The sequence below is a fragment of the Castanea sativa genome, chromosome 4 (genome assembly GCF_040712315.1).
Source record: "Castanea sativa cultivar Marrone di Chiusa Pesio chromosome 4, ASM4071231v1".
Classification (NCBI taxonomy): domain Eukaryota; kingdom Viridiplantae; phylum Streptophyta; class Magnoliopsida; order Fagales; family Fagaceae; genus Castanea; species Castanea sativa.
Genome location: NC_134016.1, coordinates 39,968,764 through 39,985,672, shown reverse-complemented (window position 1 = coordinate 39,985,672; position 16,909 = coordinate 39,968,764). Strand labels below are relative to the sequence as shown.

Sequence of the window (16,909 nt, the reverse complement as noted above, 5' to 3'; positions counted from 1 at the left end):
CTCATAAATAAATAAATAAAACATTACTCAATGCGATCCATAGTCTGAAAGTAAATATGGCATGTGATGAAATTGGATTACACATGATCATTTGAAGAGGCAACTGCCTTCTGGCATGAAATCTGATGCAATGGACGCTGCTACCAAACCTTGAATAATTTGGACCTTCGCAAGTTAAAATAAAAAAGGGATAATTGCATTGATTTGTTCTGATGAGCTACGCAGCTCCATGGGGTACCGTATCGATTAAGACTAATAAATGAAAAACCGTAGTTGTTCAGGGAAAGCTGGTAACTTTCACAGATGACAGACCATGATGTATCTGCATGTATCAGCATAGAACTTCCTTAGGAAACACACAATTGTGCAGACAAGGACAGAGCCAGAACTTAAAGTTAGAGCCTTAGGGGGCTGGTTTTGCTACTGATGGTGTGTAGTGACTTCGGCCTCCGAATTTATTACTACTTAGTTGCTTAGCTGCTGCTTGTTTAAAAATTTTTAAAGGGTCAGATTGTTTGTTTTGGATAAAATTGGTTGACTATGCTTAATTTTTTTTTTTTTAAGTTTTACTATTGGTAATTTTTGTTGCTTGTATATTTCTTTTTTAGATTTTAGACTAATAAATTTTTTAATGGTCTTTAAAATGAGGAAAATGTTTGAACTACAAACTTATTTACAAATTGCTGATAATGTAAGTAATAGATCCAAATACAAATCAATAAGAATTTGATATCTTAACAATTTAAAAATGTTATAAAAAATTTGTTGACTATAACAACACTCTTAAAATAATCAATGATATTTTTAAGGGTACAAAAGTGTTATTTTATAAAAACAAAATTACTAAAATCAGTACCCATATATATAATAATATTTAAAAATATATATATTTGGGGAGCCATTGCCCCCCAAGTCCAACCATGGCTCCGTCCATGCATTAGTTACTGCTCATTAAAATAATCAATGATAATTTTAAGGGGATCAAAGTGTAATTTTATAAAACAAAATTACTAAAATTAGTACCCATATATATAATAATATTTTTTTTTTAAATATTTGGGGGGCCATTGCCCACAAGCCCAACCATGGCTCCGTCCTCATTAAAATAATCAATGATATTTTTAAGGAGATAAAAGTGTAATTGAATAAAACAAAATTACTAAAATTAGTATTATATATATATAATTTTTTTTTTTTAATATGGGGGGGGGGGGGGGTGCGGGGGGCGGGGGCAGGGGGGCGCAAATCCAACCATGCCCCCGTCCATGCATGTAGTTACTGCTCATTAAAAAGAGGCTAAAGGTTGAAGGAGTCAATGAATTGAATTATTGATTTATTGATTTTATTCATCTGACACTGTCAAAAATAGACATATATTCTAGACCATGAAAAAGCTTTAGAAAATAACTAAGACTTTCCATTTTGCTATCTCTATCAAAGCTAATTGATCCTTTGACAGTTTCAAAAGGGGACACGATTTGCTAATACAAAATTCAAAAGATAATTTGACCACAGCCCGCCATCTTCAGTGGACTTTAGTGCTGCTTGTGTCACTACCTATGTCTCAGCATCAGCAAAACTAAGAAATCATTGGGGTTTTCACATAGAAAGAGAGTTCTATATAGAACCACGATCTTCATTCTTCAACCACAAAACCAACCAAAAACTCATCTTTTACAATCTTGTACTCTCTAAAAAACAGGAGTTTCTAGCAGCCATGATGAAATCATCAAACTCACCCCTCTACCTGCTATCTTGCTTTCTAATGTTACTGCTTCTCCCGGTGCCTTCCCTATCGGCTGACCCCGATTCGTTACAGGACTTTTGTGTTGCAGATTTGAATGCATCCATATCAATCAATGGATTTCCTTGCATACCTGCCTCAAAAGTTAGTGGAAGTGATTTTTTCTTTGATCTGAGCAAAGAGGGTATCACTAACACATCAAACTTAAACTTCAGTGTCACTCCTGCAAATGTCCTTTCATTTCCTGCCGTCAACACTCTTGGAATTGCAATGAACCGTTTAGACTATGGCCCTGGAGGACTTAATCCACCACACTCTCACCCTCGTGCAACTGAGATGGGTTTGGTCATTAAAGGGAGGATACTTGTGGGGTTTGTGACAACTTCCAATGTGTATTACTCTAAAGTTTTGACTCCTGGAGAGATCTTTGTCATTCCTAGGGGACTTGTACACTTCCAAAAGAATGTTGGAAAAGGGAAAGGTACTGTCTTCACTTCTTTCAATAGTCACATGCCAGGGGCTGTGATTCTCTCAACAACTCTCTTTGGTTCACAACCCCCAATGCCTAATGAAGTGTTAACTCAGGCGTTCCAAGTAGACGATGCTGTTGTCAATAGCATAAAATCTAAATTTGGTTCTTAAGCCATGGCCTTCTTGATAAGGTCCCTTTGATTTGTAGATTGTGTAATAATACTTCTGAGATTGATTGCCTCCCTTTGTTGGGCTGTGTCATTCAGGTTATCTGTGTATGTTGTTTTTATTATTGATTGATTTATAAAACTTCGTTCTTTTTATTGATTGATTTTATGACACCTATGTTGTTATCTTTATAGATGAATTTTATGATAAATGTTTTCACCTGTGAGTTGAAGTATTGAGTTCTAAATAACACAACTGAATCTCCCTCACCGTAAAAAAATACCTTGAAGAATATACCTCTACTCTAAATTCAGATACAATAATATAGAAGTGTCCTGTATCAAACCCCGCATACAATGACAGCAAATTTCCATTTGGTTTCATTTTAAGTAATTATTTAAATTGGCTTTAATGGCTTCTCTCAAAAAAATAAAAAATAAATCGTCTCCTATGGCATTTGTCTATTGCTCATTCTGTACTTCAACATTAGTTCTATTTTAATGACTCCAAAATTTTGCATAATTTGAATTTATTTCATTACCATTATTAAAACATGAATTTGTACCAATTAGTAACATTTTTAACAGCAAAAAAGAAGATTTGGAAAGCAAAATTCTCTCATTACACAGTTTGGCATGAAATTGTATCAATTAGTAACATATTGTAACAATGAATCAGAATTTGTAAATAAGTTCCAGAAAGCAGAGTCCTTTGCGTACACGGCTTAAGAACTAATTCAACCTAGGAGATTCTGTCTACGTACTAATACAATTAACTAAAGTGTATTAATGATGATACATAAAAAGATTAATGCATTTTCTACATATGATTTCGTATTAAAATTTTAAGACATTAAAAGAGACTAGGAAACACACTTCAGCATCAAACATGGAGAAACCTACATCACAGCTGCCCTTTGATAATAAATGATTAAGTACTAATTCTTCTCTAATCTTCTTACGTGAGCGAGATTATGTTGCTCTTTCAAAACTACCACCAACCTGCATATGCAGCCATTTAGGTTGAGCTTTGAGCATATTCCCTCATTGCTTGTGATCCAAACATCATTCCAGAAGCATCAAATGACAGTGCACCAAGCTGAAACACGACATCAATTAGTTAGAAAAGTCCTACAGCATATAATTCCAAAATTCTTCTTTTTGGATCTGTGATACAATTAAAAAAGCGCTATTCTCTTCACAAGAGGATACCTTATTATTCTTATTATTCAAAGCCTATTCCTATGAGACTATCCACAGAAAAACTAGTGAGCAAAAAAAAAGGGTCAAGCATGATTTGGCCCTTGGGAATAAAATACAAGCCGACATGACAAATTGAACCTAAAGATATAGATATGATAGATGTCCATGTACAAAGGGTATTTGATTTAAAATACTGAAAGGGATTAATGAATTTGGGGTGGAAGAGTGCACCGATGTCCAAGGGTGGCACCAAATGGTGAGAGGAGTTGGCATAATCATGCACACAGAAGCTCACATACATTTTGGAAGCTCTTGAAAGAACAAGTAAAGCAGAAAAAGAAGAATAACGTGAGGGGAAAAAATATATTAAATAGGCCAATTGTTCCTAAACCATGTGAGAACGTTCAAGTTCATCGTTAAACTACTGATTGTGTAAATTTAGTTGCTAAAGTTCTAACGAAGTTCAATGTTACGTTGTTCCCACTTCTTGTCAACACTAACTACAGGAAGCTGTACTAATGTTTCCCCCTTCACTCAATTTGAAAAGAATTTCACAGAAATCATTCAATTTCTATAAGGGAAGTGGGAGCAAGTGCAACATGCAACCATTTTCAAAATGTTGGAACTAAATTGAAACAATTAAAAGTTGATGGACGAAATTGAACTCTTAGTGCTGGTTTGGATCCAGCTTATATTTGCTGCGTCCACGTTTTGCTTTTTTTTTTTTCTACTGCGGGGGACAAGCGCACTATGCGCGCACTGTTCACGTACTTTTTTAGCAATTTTTTATTAAAAATAGGTCCCGCAGCACTATTCATACATTTAAAAATAAAATTGCTACAGTGTTTTCAGTTTTTAATTTTCAACAATAAGTTCTATCTAAACGGACCCGTAATATATCTAGGGACAAAAATAGTAGCTTGCCAAAAAAGGGGGGGGGGGATGGCTTTATTGTAGATGTGAATGAATGTGTGTGTGCAGTTCTTGTAGTCAACCCAGTTACTTAGAAATAGCCACACTTGAGATCCAATCAACATATAAGAGCATCCACATTCATTTTTTTCAATTCTATCCTATTTTACCATCCAAAAAGCCACTTTATCAATTATACAATACCATTTTTCACTACACCCAGCATCAAAACTTCTATTTTCCTATTCTACTCATTAAAATAATATATTTTCACATTAAAATATACAAAATGTCTATCAGAGATACCTGTTCCAAAAAAGAAAAACCCAAGAAACAACCACGCCACCGACCAGCAACCACCACCACGCCACCGACCAGCAACCACCACCACGCCACCGACCAGCAACCGCCACCACGCCACCGGCCAGCAACCACCACCACAACCAAACTCACCACCAACAACAACCACAAAAAACAACTACCAAGAGGGAAAGAAACACAAAAAATTTCCACCACACAAAAAATCTTAACACTATCAGAAAAACCCAAATCAATCCACACAACAAACTCAGCAAACCCAAATCAATCCACCACCCACCGATACACCACCTCGGCACCACCCCGAGACCCACGGCGGCTTAGTCACGGCGAGCATGGCACCACCCCGACCTGCCACATCTGCCTCCACATCAAACCCGAGCGCCACCAACCCATGAGACCCATGATCCACGGCGATCTCGGCTCCACCCCGATCCACCACCACGGCACCACCTCGAGACCCACGGCGGCTTAGTCACGGCAAGCACAACACCACCCCGACCTGCCACATCTACCTCCACATCAAACCCGAGCGCCACCAACCCATGAGACCCACGATCCACGGCGATCTCGGCTCCACCCCGATCCACCACCACGGCAAATACGAGACCCACGGCGGCTTAGTCACGGTGAGCACGACACCACCCCGATCCACGGCCACGGCACCACCCCGATTTGCCACATCGAACCATACTCCACCCAATATGAGACCCACGGAGGCTTGATTCAAGGGAAAATAGAGAAGAAAAGGAAAAAAGAAAAAGAAAGGGAAGTCAGGGATGAGAGAGGGAGAAGGATTGAAGGAGAGAATCAAAGAACTGAAAAAGAAGAAAGAAAAAAAGAGAGAAGAGATGAGAGTACCGGTGAGAGGGTGAGAAGATAAAGCAATAGTAAAAGTAATAAAATAATAATATTTAGTTTTACAATTGAGCTACAGTGTGATTCTACATTTAGAATCACACTGTAGCTCAATTGTATTTTTTTTTACAATAGTTGTATTTTACACTTTTCAATGGAGCTGATGTTTTGAGCCTAAATGGTATAATATCCTTGCATTTGCCATATGCCCTCTTCGTTGCGGATGCTCTAAGAAATTCAGTTATTCATTTTTTCTGTAACAAAGTTTGAACTAATTAAGGTGTTTTCCAGTGGTCCATGGATTCATAGCTTGAACACAACAGTTTCAATTGCCACAAATGTTATTCAGAGAGCCCAACTAAGGCCATGACTTACAAAGCCAAAAAAACGATTCTAAAGGCATTAACAGACCAATGGAATATATAAGGACATAGGATATGGGAGTGGTGGCATAAATCTAAAAATTTAATAACACAGCGAAGGGCAGCTTCAAGCTGCACCATAAAAAACTTAAATTAGAAAGTCAATTTATCACTTTTTATAAAAAATTTGTGAAATCTATTAGGAACAGTTGCAAAGAAACAATGACTGGCATAAGAAAGTAAAACAGACATATGACTATTTAGCAGGCAGATTAAGGTGTGAGTGTAAATTATGATTCAACAAAATTAATAGGTTACTATAGTTTCCCTCATTCTTAAAATCGTTTCTCCAACTTTTGGCAGAACAATAACTTTATCTTAGAATTATAGAAGCATTACAAGAGATTTTCTGTTATTGAGTTATATATTGACTAGAGCAGAGACAAATGAGATTCTTTCACCCAATGCTTTCAAGAATTCACCTGCATAATTCATCACCATTATTGCAACATGCACTTTACCATCTAACAAGAAGCATCAACATTTTCTTTCTACCAATAGCAAGGTGATCTTTCCCACTAGACTCACCTCGAAATTTGCATGAAAAGTTGGGGTTTAGGGGTCTTGGCTTCGAATTTCTGATAGTCCAAATGAATTTATTGATTCAAACCATCAAGATTGAGGAGCTTACTTGTTAAAATCACTTTATTTCTTAATTTCCAAATCATGTTCATGGTCACAGCTACAATATAAGAGTTTGATCTTTGGAAAGCCCTCCTTGCAATAATTCACCATCTAGGATTCAAAAGCCTTAATCAGAACAAGACTTAAGTCTACACTAACCTTGTTTGTCTCTCAAAACTGATCTAAACCACACTAATCTTACCACATCACTTTTTTCTTTTTCTTTTTTTTGGAGAAGAACATCACAACTTTAAAACAAGTGAACCTCAATTCTGCCTTTCTACCACATAGATACCATGTGCTAATGTGTCTTCTTCCCTCCCAATCTTTTCGCTAATCCTGCTTTTAGGGGTAACAAGAAGCATCAACATTTTTAACCATTCATGGAATATGCTTTACCATAAAGATTTCCAAAAGGAGGTATGAGAATTATTGAATCTGTGCTCTTTATCAGCCCAATATTATGCGGACCTAACAAAAAAGAGTGGAGATCTCTCTCCAACCAAATCACGTTGTCTTGTGTAAGGGAAGTAGGAATAGGATTCTTGTAGCCACAGGATCCAAGGCTCATCCCAAACGTTTATACTGAACCCACAACATATCAATTAGGCTAATAACACTTACCATTTCACCAAAATCTGGCTATTTTTATTATTAACTCACTAGAAATAAGAAATTCTATTTAGAAATTAAAATGTAAAATGAATGAGCACAGTATATTTTGATAATAATTTTACTTTATAGTGTGAAGGAAAAATGTATTGCATATTTGCATACATTGTAGAGATTATTTTTAACAAAATATTGTTTTCAACTTTAAAATTGACATGAAGTTCAATTTTCATCCTTAAACTATCATTAGTTTTTTTTTCCCCCTAAACTATTAAAAACATTATCATTTATGTTATTAGCACATTCCGTTAATTTATTTATCCTATGTATCTAACAAAATGCTTGGGTGAAATTATTTAATTTGACATGCAACACTATTAAATAAAGAGTTTATCTAGGATCACAACTTTTGTGCCATAATTTTTTGTCACAACTCTCATCAACCGTGAATAATTGTATATCACTTTTACATGGAGCCCTCACTTTTATCTTTCATTTACAAAAGATATGATAAAAGTAAGTTGTAGCACAAAAGCTGTCCACAAATTTTCTCATAAATAAATAAATAAAACATTCCTCAATGCGATCTGTAGTCTGAAAATAAATATGGCATGTGATGAAATTGGATTAGACATGATTGAATTCATGACTTAGTCTTGTTGCTGATTTTTCTGCCATAAATTCTGATGCAATGGATGCTGATACCAAACGTTGAATAATTTGGACCTTTGCAAGTCAATATAAACAACTGATAATTGCATTGATTTGTTCACATGATGCAGCTCCATGGGGTATGGATTAAGATTAATAAATGCAAGACCATAATTGTTCAAGGAAAGCTGGTAACTTTCACAGATGACAAAGCATGATGTATCTGCAGTCATGTATCAGCATAGAACTTCTTTGGAAACACACAATCATGTAGAGAGTGTGATAATGCTCATTAAAGAGAGGTTACCGGGACTTCCATATGGAAATTTTGTTAATTTTTAAATTATGTAGCTAAACAGCCTCTTCTCTTTTTTTTTAATTATCTAGCAAAATACCATTCTTTTGAAACTCAACATTGTTGATGTTTAGTTTTGACTGGAACTCAAGCTCTATGCATATTTTTAAGTAAAACTGTTGAGTTTTGCACAAAATTAAAATAAAATTTTAAATAGCAAAATATGCATAAAACACAATATTTGAATTTCAGAAAAGTGGTATTTTACATTATAATTTGAAAAATTGGTTGTCTGACTACATTGATTAAAAAATTAAGTTTATTTGGCCATTTTTTCCTAAATACAGATATAGACTAGGTCTTCCCACTTATCCGACCACTATAACGAGTAAAGACTTCAGTTCTCTCCTACCAAAGAGCCAAAATTTCCGAGGTTGAAGGAGTCAATGAATTGAAATTGCAACAAGTACAAGACCCCATTCACGTTCATGTCATAAATAAAACCCTTTCCAATTATTCATTGAATTATTAATTTCCAGCCATTTGCTCCAAGATTAATTAAAAATCCTTTCTCTTTTAAATTATTGAATTGTCCATCTGACACACTGTCTAAAAAAGAATAATTATCTAGAAGATAACTAAGATTTTTCCATCTTGCTATCTTTATCAAAGACAACTGATCCTCTAACAGTTTCCAAGCGGAACACCATTTGCGAATACAAAATTATAAGATATTTTGATTTTTGACGACCGCTCACCTTCTTCAGTTGACTTTGTTGCTACTCGTGACTTCCTATATCTGCATCAGCATAGCTAGCAAGGAAGACTATCGGGGTTTTCACATAGAAAGCGTGTTATATATAGAACCATAATCTTCATTCTTCAACCACAAAACCAACCCAAAACTTTATCTTTTACAATCTTGTATACTCTCTAATAAACAGGAGTTTCTAGCACTAGCAGCCATGATGAAATCATCAAACTCAGCCCTCTACCTGCTCTCTTGTCTTACAGTGTTGCTGCTTCTACCAGTGCCTTCCTTAACCGCCGACCCTGATCAATTACAGGACTTTTGTGTTGCAGATTTGAATGCAGCGATATCAATCAATGGCTTTCCTTGCAAACCTGCCTCAAAAGTTAGTGCAAATGATTTTTTCTTTGATCTGAGCAAAGAGGGTGTGACTAACACATCAAACTTAAACTTCAGTATCACTTCTGCAAATGTCCTTACATTCCCTGCTGTCAACACTCTTGGGATTGCAATGAACCGTGTAGACTACGGCCCTGGAGGACTCAATCCACCACACTCTCACCCTCGTGCATCTGAGTCTGGTGTGATCATTAAAGGGAGAGTACTTGTGGGGTTTGTGACAACTCAGAATGTGTATTACTCCAAGGTTTTGAAACCTGGTGAGATTTTTGTCATTCCTAGGGGGCTTGTACACTTCCAAAAGAATGTTGGAAAGGGGAAAGCTCTTGCATACACCTCTTTCAACAGTCACTTGCCAGGAGCTGTGATTCTCGCAAATACTATCTTTGGTTCACAACCATCAATGCCTAATGAAGTGTTAACTCAGGCCTTCCGAGTAGAAGATTCTGTTATCAATACCATAAAATCTAAATTTGGTTCTTAAGCCAAGACCTTCCTGCTAAGGTCCCTTTGATTTGAAGATTGTGTTATAAGATATTTGAGATTGCCTGCCTCCCATTTGTTGGGCTGTGTAATTCAGGTTATCAGTGTATGTTGTTTTGATTGTTGATTGATTCTATAAAATTTGTTGTTTTGATTATGCCTATGTTGTTATGTTTATTGATGAATTTTATCATAAATGTTTTCACCTGTGAGTTGAAGTATTGAGTTCCAAGTATTGAGTTCTAAATAAAACAACCGAATCTCCCTCACTGTTAAAAAAGATGCCTTGAAGAATATACCTCTGAATTCTGATACAATAATCCAAGTGTCCTATGTCAAACCTTCACATACAATGACGGCAAATTGTCATGGAGTGTTTATAACTCAAATTAATTTTCATCCGGCTTCTTTTTTAAGTAGAAAGTAATTATTTAAATTGTCTTTAATGGCTTCTCTCAAAAATAATAAAAATAAAAAATCTTCCATGGGCCATGGCATTTGTCAATTGTTCATTCTGCACTTCAACATTAGTTATAGTTATGACTCCAAAATTTTGCATTATTTGAATTTATTTCATTACCATTATTGAAACATAATTTGCACCAATTAGTAACATATTTAACAATTGGAAAGCACAATTCTCTCATTACACAGTTTGGCATGAAATTGTATCAATTAGTAACATAATGTAACAATGAATAAGAATTTGTAACTAGTTCCAGAAAGCAGAGTCCTTTGCTTACACGGCTTAAGAACTAAAATCAACCTAGGAGATTCTGTCTGCGTACTAATACAATTGACTAGTGTATCCAGTAAGATGATACATAAAAAGATTAATGCATTTCTACATATGATTTCATATTGCGATTTTAGGACATTAAAAGAGACGAGGAAACACACTTCAGCATTAGACGTGGAGAAACCTACAACACAGCTTCCCTTCGATTATAAATGATTAAGTACTAATTCTTCTCTAATCTGCTTACATGCGCAAGATTATGTCGCTCTTTCAAAACTACCACCAACCTGCATGTGCAGCCATTCAAGTTGTGAGCTTTGAGGATATTCCCTCATTGATTGTGATCCAAATATCATTCCAGAAGCATCAAATGGCTGTGAACCAAGCTGAAACACCACATTAATTCGTTAGAAAATTCCTACAGCATATAATTCTAATAGTCTTCTTTTTGGATCTGTGATACAATTAAAAAATGATATTCTCTTCACAAGAGGATAACTTAATATTCAAAGCAAATTCCTAAGAGCCTATCCACCAATAAACTAGTGACTAAGAAAACACTGACAAGCATGATTTGGCCCTTGGGAATAAAGTACAAGCCAACATTACAAATTGAACCTAAAGATATAGATATGATAGATGTCCATGTACTAAGGGTATTTGATTTAAAGTACTGAAAGGAATAAATGAATTTGGGTGGAAGAGTGCACCAATGTCCAAGGGTGGCACCAAATGGAGAGAGGAGTTGGCATAATCGTGCACAACAAAAGCCAATGATTGCACACAAAAGCTCACATATATGTTGGAAGCTATTAAAAGAACAAGTAGAGCAGAAAAGAAGAATAAAGCAAAAAAAAAAAAAGGAAGCCAAACAACTATATTTGTCCCGAACCATGTGAGAACATTCAATTTCATCGTTAAACTACTAATTGTGTCAATTTAGTTGCTTAAGTTCTAATGATAGTTCAATGCTTACCTTGTTCCCACTGAATATTAACCACAGGAAGTAGTACAAATTTTGCCTCTTTCAAAATCTTTGTTCCTCGTAATAGTAAGGATCAAATTAAACTCACTCAATTTGAAAAGAATTTCACAAAAATGAATCAATTCTAAAAGGGAAGTGGGAGCAAGTGTAACATGCAACCATTTCCATAATATTGGAACTAAATTGACACAATTAAAAGTTAATGGACAAAATTGAACTCTAACCTACCAATATAATCTAGGGACAAAAATGGCAGCTTGCCCAAATAAAATAGGTAAATCAGAGGATGGCTTCATTGTAGATCTAATATATATAGAGTTCTTGTAGTCAACCCAATTATTTGGTAATAGCCATACTTTAGATCCACATCAAGTATCAACATATCAGAAATATTCACATATTCGCTCTTTCTCTGACAAAGTTTGAAGCAGTTAAGGTTTTGTCCAATGGTCCATGAATTCATAGCTTAAACACAACAGTTTCCATTGCCACTAAATGTTCTTCAGAGCACCCAATAAGGCCATGACTTACAGAGCTTAAACACAACAGTTTCCATTACTTCAACTTTTGGCAGACCAAGAACTTCATCTTAGAATTAGAGAAGCATTACAAGAGATTTTCTGTCGTTCAGTTGAATGTTGATATATAGTAATGTTCTTTTGACTCCTAGAATTGTTGATACATTGAAATATACACACAAAAAACAAAACAAAACAAAATGTTCCAGACTCCAGAGATGATTTCAGCATAAGACCTCGAACAGAAAATAATCAAGATTAAAAGTCAATAACATGAGATTTTGTCTTATCTCATCCTTATACTTTACAACCGAAAAAAAAAAAAAAAAAAGAAAGAAGAAGAATGATGAAATGAAATGCCTTTTTTAACTTTAAAACATTGTAAATTCACTCATGCAGATGTTGAGAGTCTAGAGACAATAAGTATGTATATATCAATTTCACCCAACTGTGAAAAACTAAACCACTTTAACATGAAGCATCTGGTCATAATTCTCCATTTTCCTTCAAAGTTCCTTCTATTTAATACAGGGTGATCAGATGATCATCTACGTGTACTTTTAATCAAATGAAACATTTGGTCCTAATTTTCCATTATAAAAACAAGGACAGAGTTTTCCTCCAAACACATTTAGAAGTTCCTCCAATCCAATACATGGCAATGAGAGGATCATCAACGTGCACTTTTACTCACATGACTTTTTTAAAAGTCATGTAACTTGTTTGACTCATATTATTAAGCATGTCTGCAAGGTCATCTGATCACCATGTAACGGGTTGAAGGAGGTTCCTCAAAACCTATTTGGAGAAAAACATTGTGCCAAAAACACATACAGCACAACTTCTTTTTATGCCTAGAAACAGAACTGTGCTCTCTAATGGAACAGATTAGAGCTTAAAGTTGTCCATAAAATTTTTTTAAAACTACACTCTGGATTTGACTTCAGATGCTACCCAAGTTTGTTAAGAATCTAGTATTCAGGTGACTGAAAACTCTGTTTCAGCAAGACTGATGATGACCATGTCAAAATTATTGTTGCTCAATAAGCAGCGCACTATAAATAAATAGATCATAAATGTATTCCTAAGATGTTTTTTTTTTTTTTTTTTGTATGTGTATTCCTAAGATGATGTATCAGGAGAAATAATTATTTGGGACAATCGCTTTGTGATGATAGATATGTCAGGCAATCAATCAATGTATTTAAGCTTACATCTTTTGGAGGAAAGCCGTCCATGACAGGGTTCATGCCCATCCTTGAATTAACTGCTTCAAGCTTCATTGACAGGAACTGTGAAATTGAGTACATATTGCAAAAGTTCAGGTTCAGCAGTCTAAAGGAAATTATCGTCATACAGTGGCAAAGGAGATACATACCTCAACCTGGCGTTGCAGTGACTGGATGTAATTAATTATCTCATCAAGGACAAGTGCTTTTCCAATGACCTGTTCCAAGGGAAGTACACTAAGTCAAAGCTGACTTTGGACTCAAACCTTCGGATTTTCACAAAGATCAAAATAGAATTAAGCTACTCCTGAGGTAAGAAAACATGAAACATTACATTAACAAGACACAAAATCAGCGGGAACCCTGCCCTCTTCTTCCAACAAATGCTTGCCACTCAGCTGAGCAACTTCTTTATTTCAACCAGGGGGCAAATCCTTATTCCTACTTTCAACAGGCTCCATCATTAATTTTTTATATGCTAAATTATATAGCACTTAGCCAGCACAATCTATAGCAATAGACTAATAGTACCATAAGAACCACAGACACTTCAAAACCCCCAGGGTGTCCATGTCCTAGTCAGACTCGCCAAGGGACACTTCTGCATGTGTCCTCATATTGTTGGGAGGAAAAAAAAATTTTAATTTTAGGTATGTTTTTAAAGATTTTGATAGTTGTAATTTATTTTTAAACTTATAAATAAACCTAAAATATGACTATAAATAAATAAATTACCTAAAATATAATAATTAATTAGTTGTAGTATCTCTACTGCATTCTGTCCTAATTTTTCAAGAATTTTCATGTCTGGTGTTGTGTCCATGTCCATGCTTCTGCTTCATAGACCCATATTAAGCAACCAACTAGAGAACAAAATATACCTTGTTACATCCAGGGACCAAATCTTGGAGAATCTTCATCCTCTCACTGATCTTCTCTCTCCTTGCCTGCCAGTATAGGTATGGTAAGTAACACATTTCCAGAGTAATATATTACCATACATATCTAATCCAACAGCAACAAGTGTACTGCACTAAAGATTGAAAAAATTCCATATCAGGAACTAGAGCTCCCATGAAATTTTAGTTCATTATTGTCAGAAATTAGCCAATGATTGGAAATGGCAAGTTCACGGAGACTGAAGGGAATTACTCTCTCTGCTAGACTATGGCTATCAGTAGCTTGGCCCCTTCTTGCTCTCACATGGATATAGTCTTGCTTGGGTGGCTCAGAAGGTTGAGTGCTCCCTTCAGCTGGTTTGTTATCAGCTGCTGAACTAGCTTCCACTTCTGCCTTTGAACCATCATTGTCATCACAGGATCCAGCTACTTTCATCCGTTTACCATTTGACTCACTCTGTTCCAAATGAATAAAAACTGTAACACTAAAGCCTTAAAAATCAGCATAAAAATTAAGCACATTCACAAACTAAATTAGTTTCCCAAATCATACCCCATTTCATCCTAATCACATAGTTCTTAATTCCACACAATTCAAACTTCCAATCCATCCCCCTAGTTGGATATCACATCTAAATTTTCAGCTTAAAGGAGAATAATACCACAAGAAATCATAGATACATTAAGTTTCCAAAAGCAAAAAGTCCTAACCACTTACAATTACACAAAGACAAAAAAACAGTTAAATGCCACGAAAATGTTGTAAAAGAAACCGCTCAAGTCCAATCATTTCCAATCTGCTTCATCCTTAGTTTAACACTAAAACCATTCACCATAACTTTATTTTCTCTCCATTTCCTTCAATTCCCAGATACCAAACACATAAAAACATGAACCAAAAACGTCAAAACTTGTTTCATTACATTAGACTCAGTACTCAATTAAGCTTAAACCTACCAAAAAAGACTCAAAAATCTTTCCTTTTTCTCATATCTTTGCTTTCATTTTCCTCCATTTCCTCAGCAACCACACAAAGATAACACAACAAAACAAAACAAAACAAAAAAAGCAAGAAAAAAGAAAGCGAGAGACGAACCAACAAGTCATTAGCACTACTAGTGGAAACCATTTTTGAAGACTCATCCTCAGAGCTCACTTCTTTTCTCTTCTTCCTACCACCGCCACCACCGCCACTCTGCTCCGTCACAGTCGATTCCTCGGCCGACCCATCACGGTTCCCGGAGCTCTCAGCAAACCCATTTGGGTTCGGACCCAAGTTACCCATCCGGAGCCCCAGTGAGCCGGTTCCAGGCTCCGAACCACCAAATGGCCAAAGCTCAGCCAAGCTGTAAGCTGCAGGGTTGGCTGCTGAAAATGAGGACTCGCTTACAAGTGGAGGATCCATTTCCAGTGACCCGAACTCATTCAGCGTAGTGCGACCCAAAAGAGTTCAGAGTTTGAGCTGAGCTTGAACTTTCAGCTCCCAATAAAAAAAGACTCCAAACTTTGAATATATATATATCAGACAAAAGCTTCAAACTTTTTGTGAGTTTTGAACAATATTGTAACTAAGAGAGAGAAACAGAAGGCTTTTACAGTTACAGAATGGGTTTTGCTTATTGTAATATAAGAAGTGGTTTGGCAATGAAAGAGAGAGAAAGTGTATCTGTGTTGTTTTTATGAGAGAGAGAGAGAGAGAGAGAGAGAGAGAGGCAAAGCAAGATGTGATCTTTTTGCGAGCGAGAGAGAGAGTTTTCTTTTTCTTTTTTTTGGAGGGGGGGTTGGGTGCGTAATGCGCACACTGTGCTTTTTAGGTTCTGAATTGTGTGAACAGTGAGACTCTGTTTGTGTGAGAGAGAGAGAGAGAGAGAGAGAGAGAGATCTGCTAAGGGCAAGAGTACGAGATTACTGTTTGGTGACCAAAGTGTGGGGGCTTAAATCAAGGAAAGGTTTCTGTCTGTCCTTCAAATTATTTGGAATATTTTTTTATTGAATGTAATTTTCGAAAATTTTGTTGTAGATGTAATTTAATATTCGATCAAAAAAACTTGTTTTTTATGAAAAATTTTAGACTACAAAAATTTGATTGATAACATAACATGCATAACATATAATCTACGGTTGCATGTTTATTATGTTCATAACACGTCAAATTTAGCTTAAATTCGGATATTCTTTACTATTTAATTAAAAAGTTAGTATCTTTTATGCAAAATTGTAGATTATAAAAACTTGAAATTTAAAAATTGAATTGATGACATAGCAATTATTTTTTTTATTTGAAATTTGCAAATATAGATATGAATAAAAACATTTAATCAAACGGTTAGATTTTTAAAATTCATACCTACATTAACCATTCATTTAAAAAATATATATATAGAGAATTGAAAAAATGATCAATATAGTTAATCACTCTTTTCATAAAAAAATTTTAAATTAATTTATTAATATATGTCTTAAAAGCATACATTAAGAAACCTTAAAAAATATATAGAGATTTCTTTTTAATTAACTTTTTCGAGATCAAAAGTAGTAAGTGCATAATATATAGTAAATACTATATTGTGGTCTGTGGTGCTGTTTTGTTACAGTAAATATTTGAGGGTATCAAGCTACTCTGTTTGGC

General features: G+C 35.3%; 3 protein-coding genes across 6 annotated transcripts; 2 read left to right on the top strand and 1 right to left on the bottom strand.

The window, feature by feature from the left end:
* Nucleotides 1–1,599: 1,599 nt before the first annotated feature.
* Nucleotides 1,600–2,549, top strand: LOC142631877 (germin-like protein subfamily T member 2). Its single transcript, XM_075806213.1, has one exon. The coding sequence runs from the start codon at nucleotides 1,718–1,720 to the stop codon at nucleotides 2,384–2,386; it is 669 nt and encodes a 222-aa protein (XP_075662328.1). The 5' UTR covers nucleotides 1,600–1,717; the 3' UTR covers nucleotides 2,387–2,549.
* A 6,571-nt stretch (nucleotides 2,550–9,120) lies between these two features.
* LOC142630836 (germin-like protein subfamily T member 2) lies at nucleotides 9,121–10,067 on the top strand. The gene has a single exon (XM_075804891.1). It carries the CDS (start codon nucleotides 9,243–9,245, stop codon nucleotides 9,909–9,911), a length of 669 nt encoding a protein of 222 aa, XP_075661006.1. The 5' UTR covers nucleotides 9,121–9,242; the 3' UTR covers nucleotides 9,912–10,067.
* Nucleotides 10,068–10,564: 497 nt separating this feature from the next.
* Nucleotides 10,565–16,010, bottom strand: LOC142632180 (transcription factor bHLH79). Of its 4 annotated transcripts, XM_075806594.1 has the most exons (7): nucleotides 15,377–16,008; nucleotides 14,534–14,737; nucleotides 14,263–14,328; nucleotides 13,531–13,599; nucleotides 13,367–13,444; nucleotides 11,626–11,683; nucleotides 10,565–11,035 (listed from the first exon to the last, which is right to left on the bottom strand). In XM_075806594.1, the coding sequence occupies exons 1-7, from the start codon at nucleotides 15,683–15,685 to the stop codon at nucleotides 11,016–11,018; spliced, it is 804 nt and encodes a 267-aa protein (XP_075662709.1). In that variant the 5' UTR covers nucleotides 15,686–16,008; the 3' UTR covers nucleotides 10,565–11,015. The 4 variants fall into 4 exon arrangements, with proteins under 4 accessions (XP_075662709.1, XP_075662707.1, XP_075662710.1 ...); XM_075806592.1 differs by lacking the exon at nucleotides 11,626–11,683 and having other exon boundaries at nucleotides 15,377–16,010; XM_075806595.1 differs by lacking the exon at nucleotides 11,626–11,683 and having other exon boundaries at nucleotides 10,565–10,936.
* Between the last annotated feature and the right edge of the window lie 899 nt (nucleotides 16,011–16,909).

What these genes read in the sequence shown, in the direction of transcription:
- LOC142631877 (XM_075806213.1), top strand. Translation starts at nt 1,718, where the DNA reads ATGATGAAATCATCAAACTCACCCCTCTACCTGCTATCTTGCTTTCTA.
- LOC142630836 (XM_075804891.1), top strand. Translation starts at nt 9,243, where the DNA reads ATGATGAAATCATCAAACTCAGCCCTCTACCTGCTCTCTTGTCTTACA.
- LOC142632180 (XM_075806592.1), bottom strand. Translation starts at nt 15,685, where the DNA reads ATGGATCCTCCACTTGTAAGCGAGTCCTCATTTTCAGCAGCCAACCCT. An exon ending in GCCATAGTCTAGCAGAGAGA is followed by an intron (nt 14,329 to 14,533) that starts GTAATTCCCTTC and finishes CTATACTGGCAG; the next exon opens with GCAAGGAGAGAGAAGATCAG. An exon ending in CACTGCAACGCCAGGTTGAG is followed by an intron (nt 13,445 to 13,530) that starts GTATGTATCTCC and finishes TCAATTTCACAG; the next exon opens with TTCCTGTCAATGAAGCTTGA.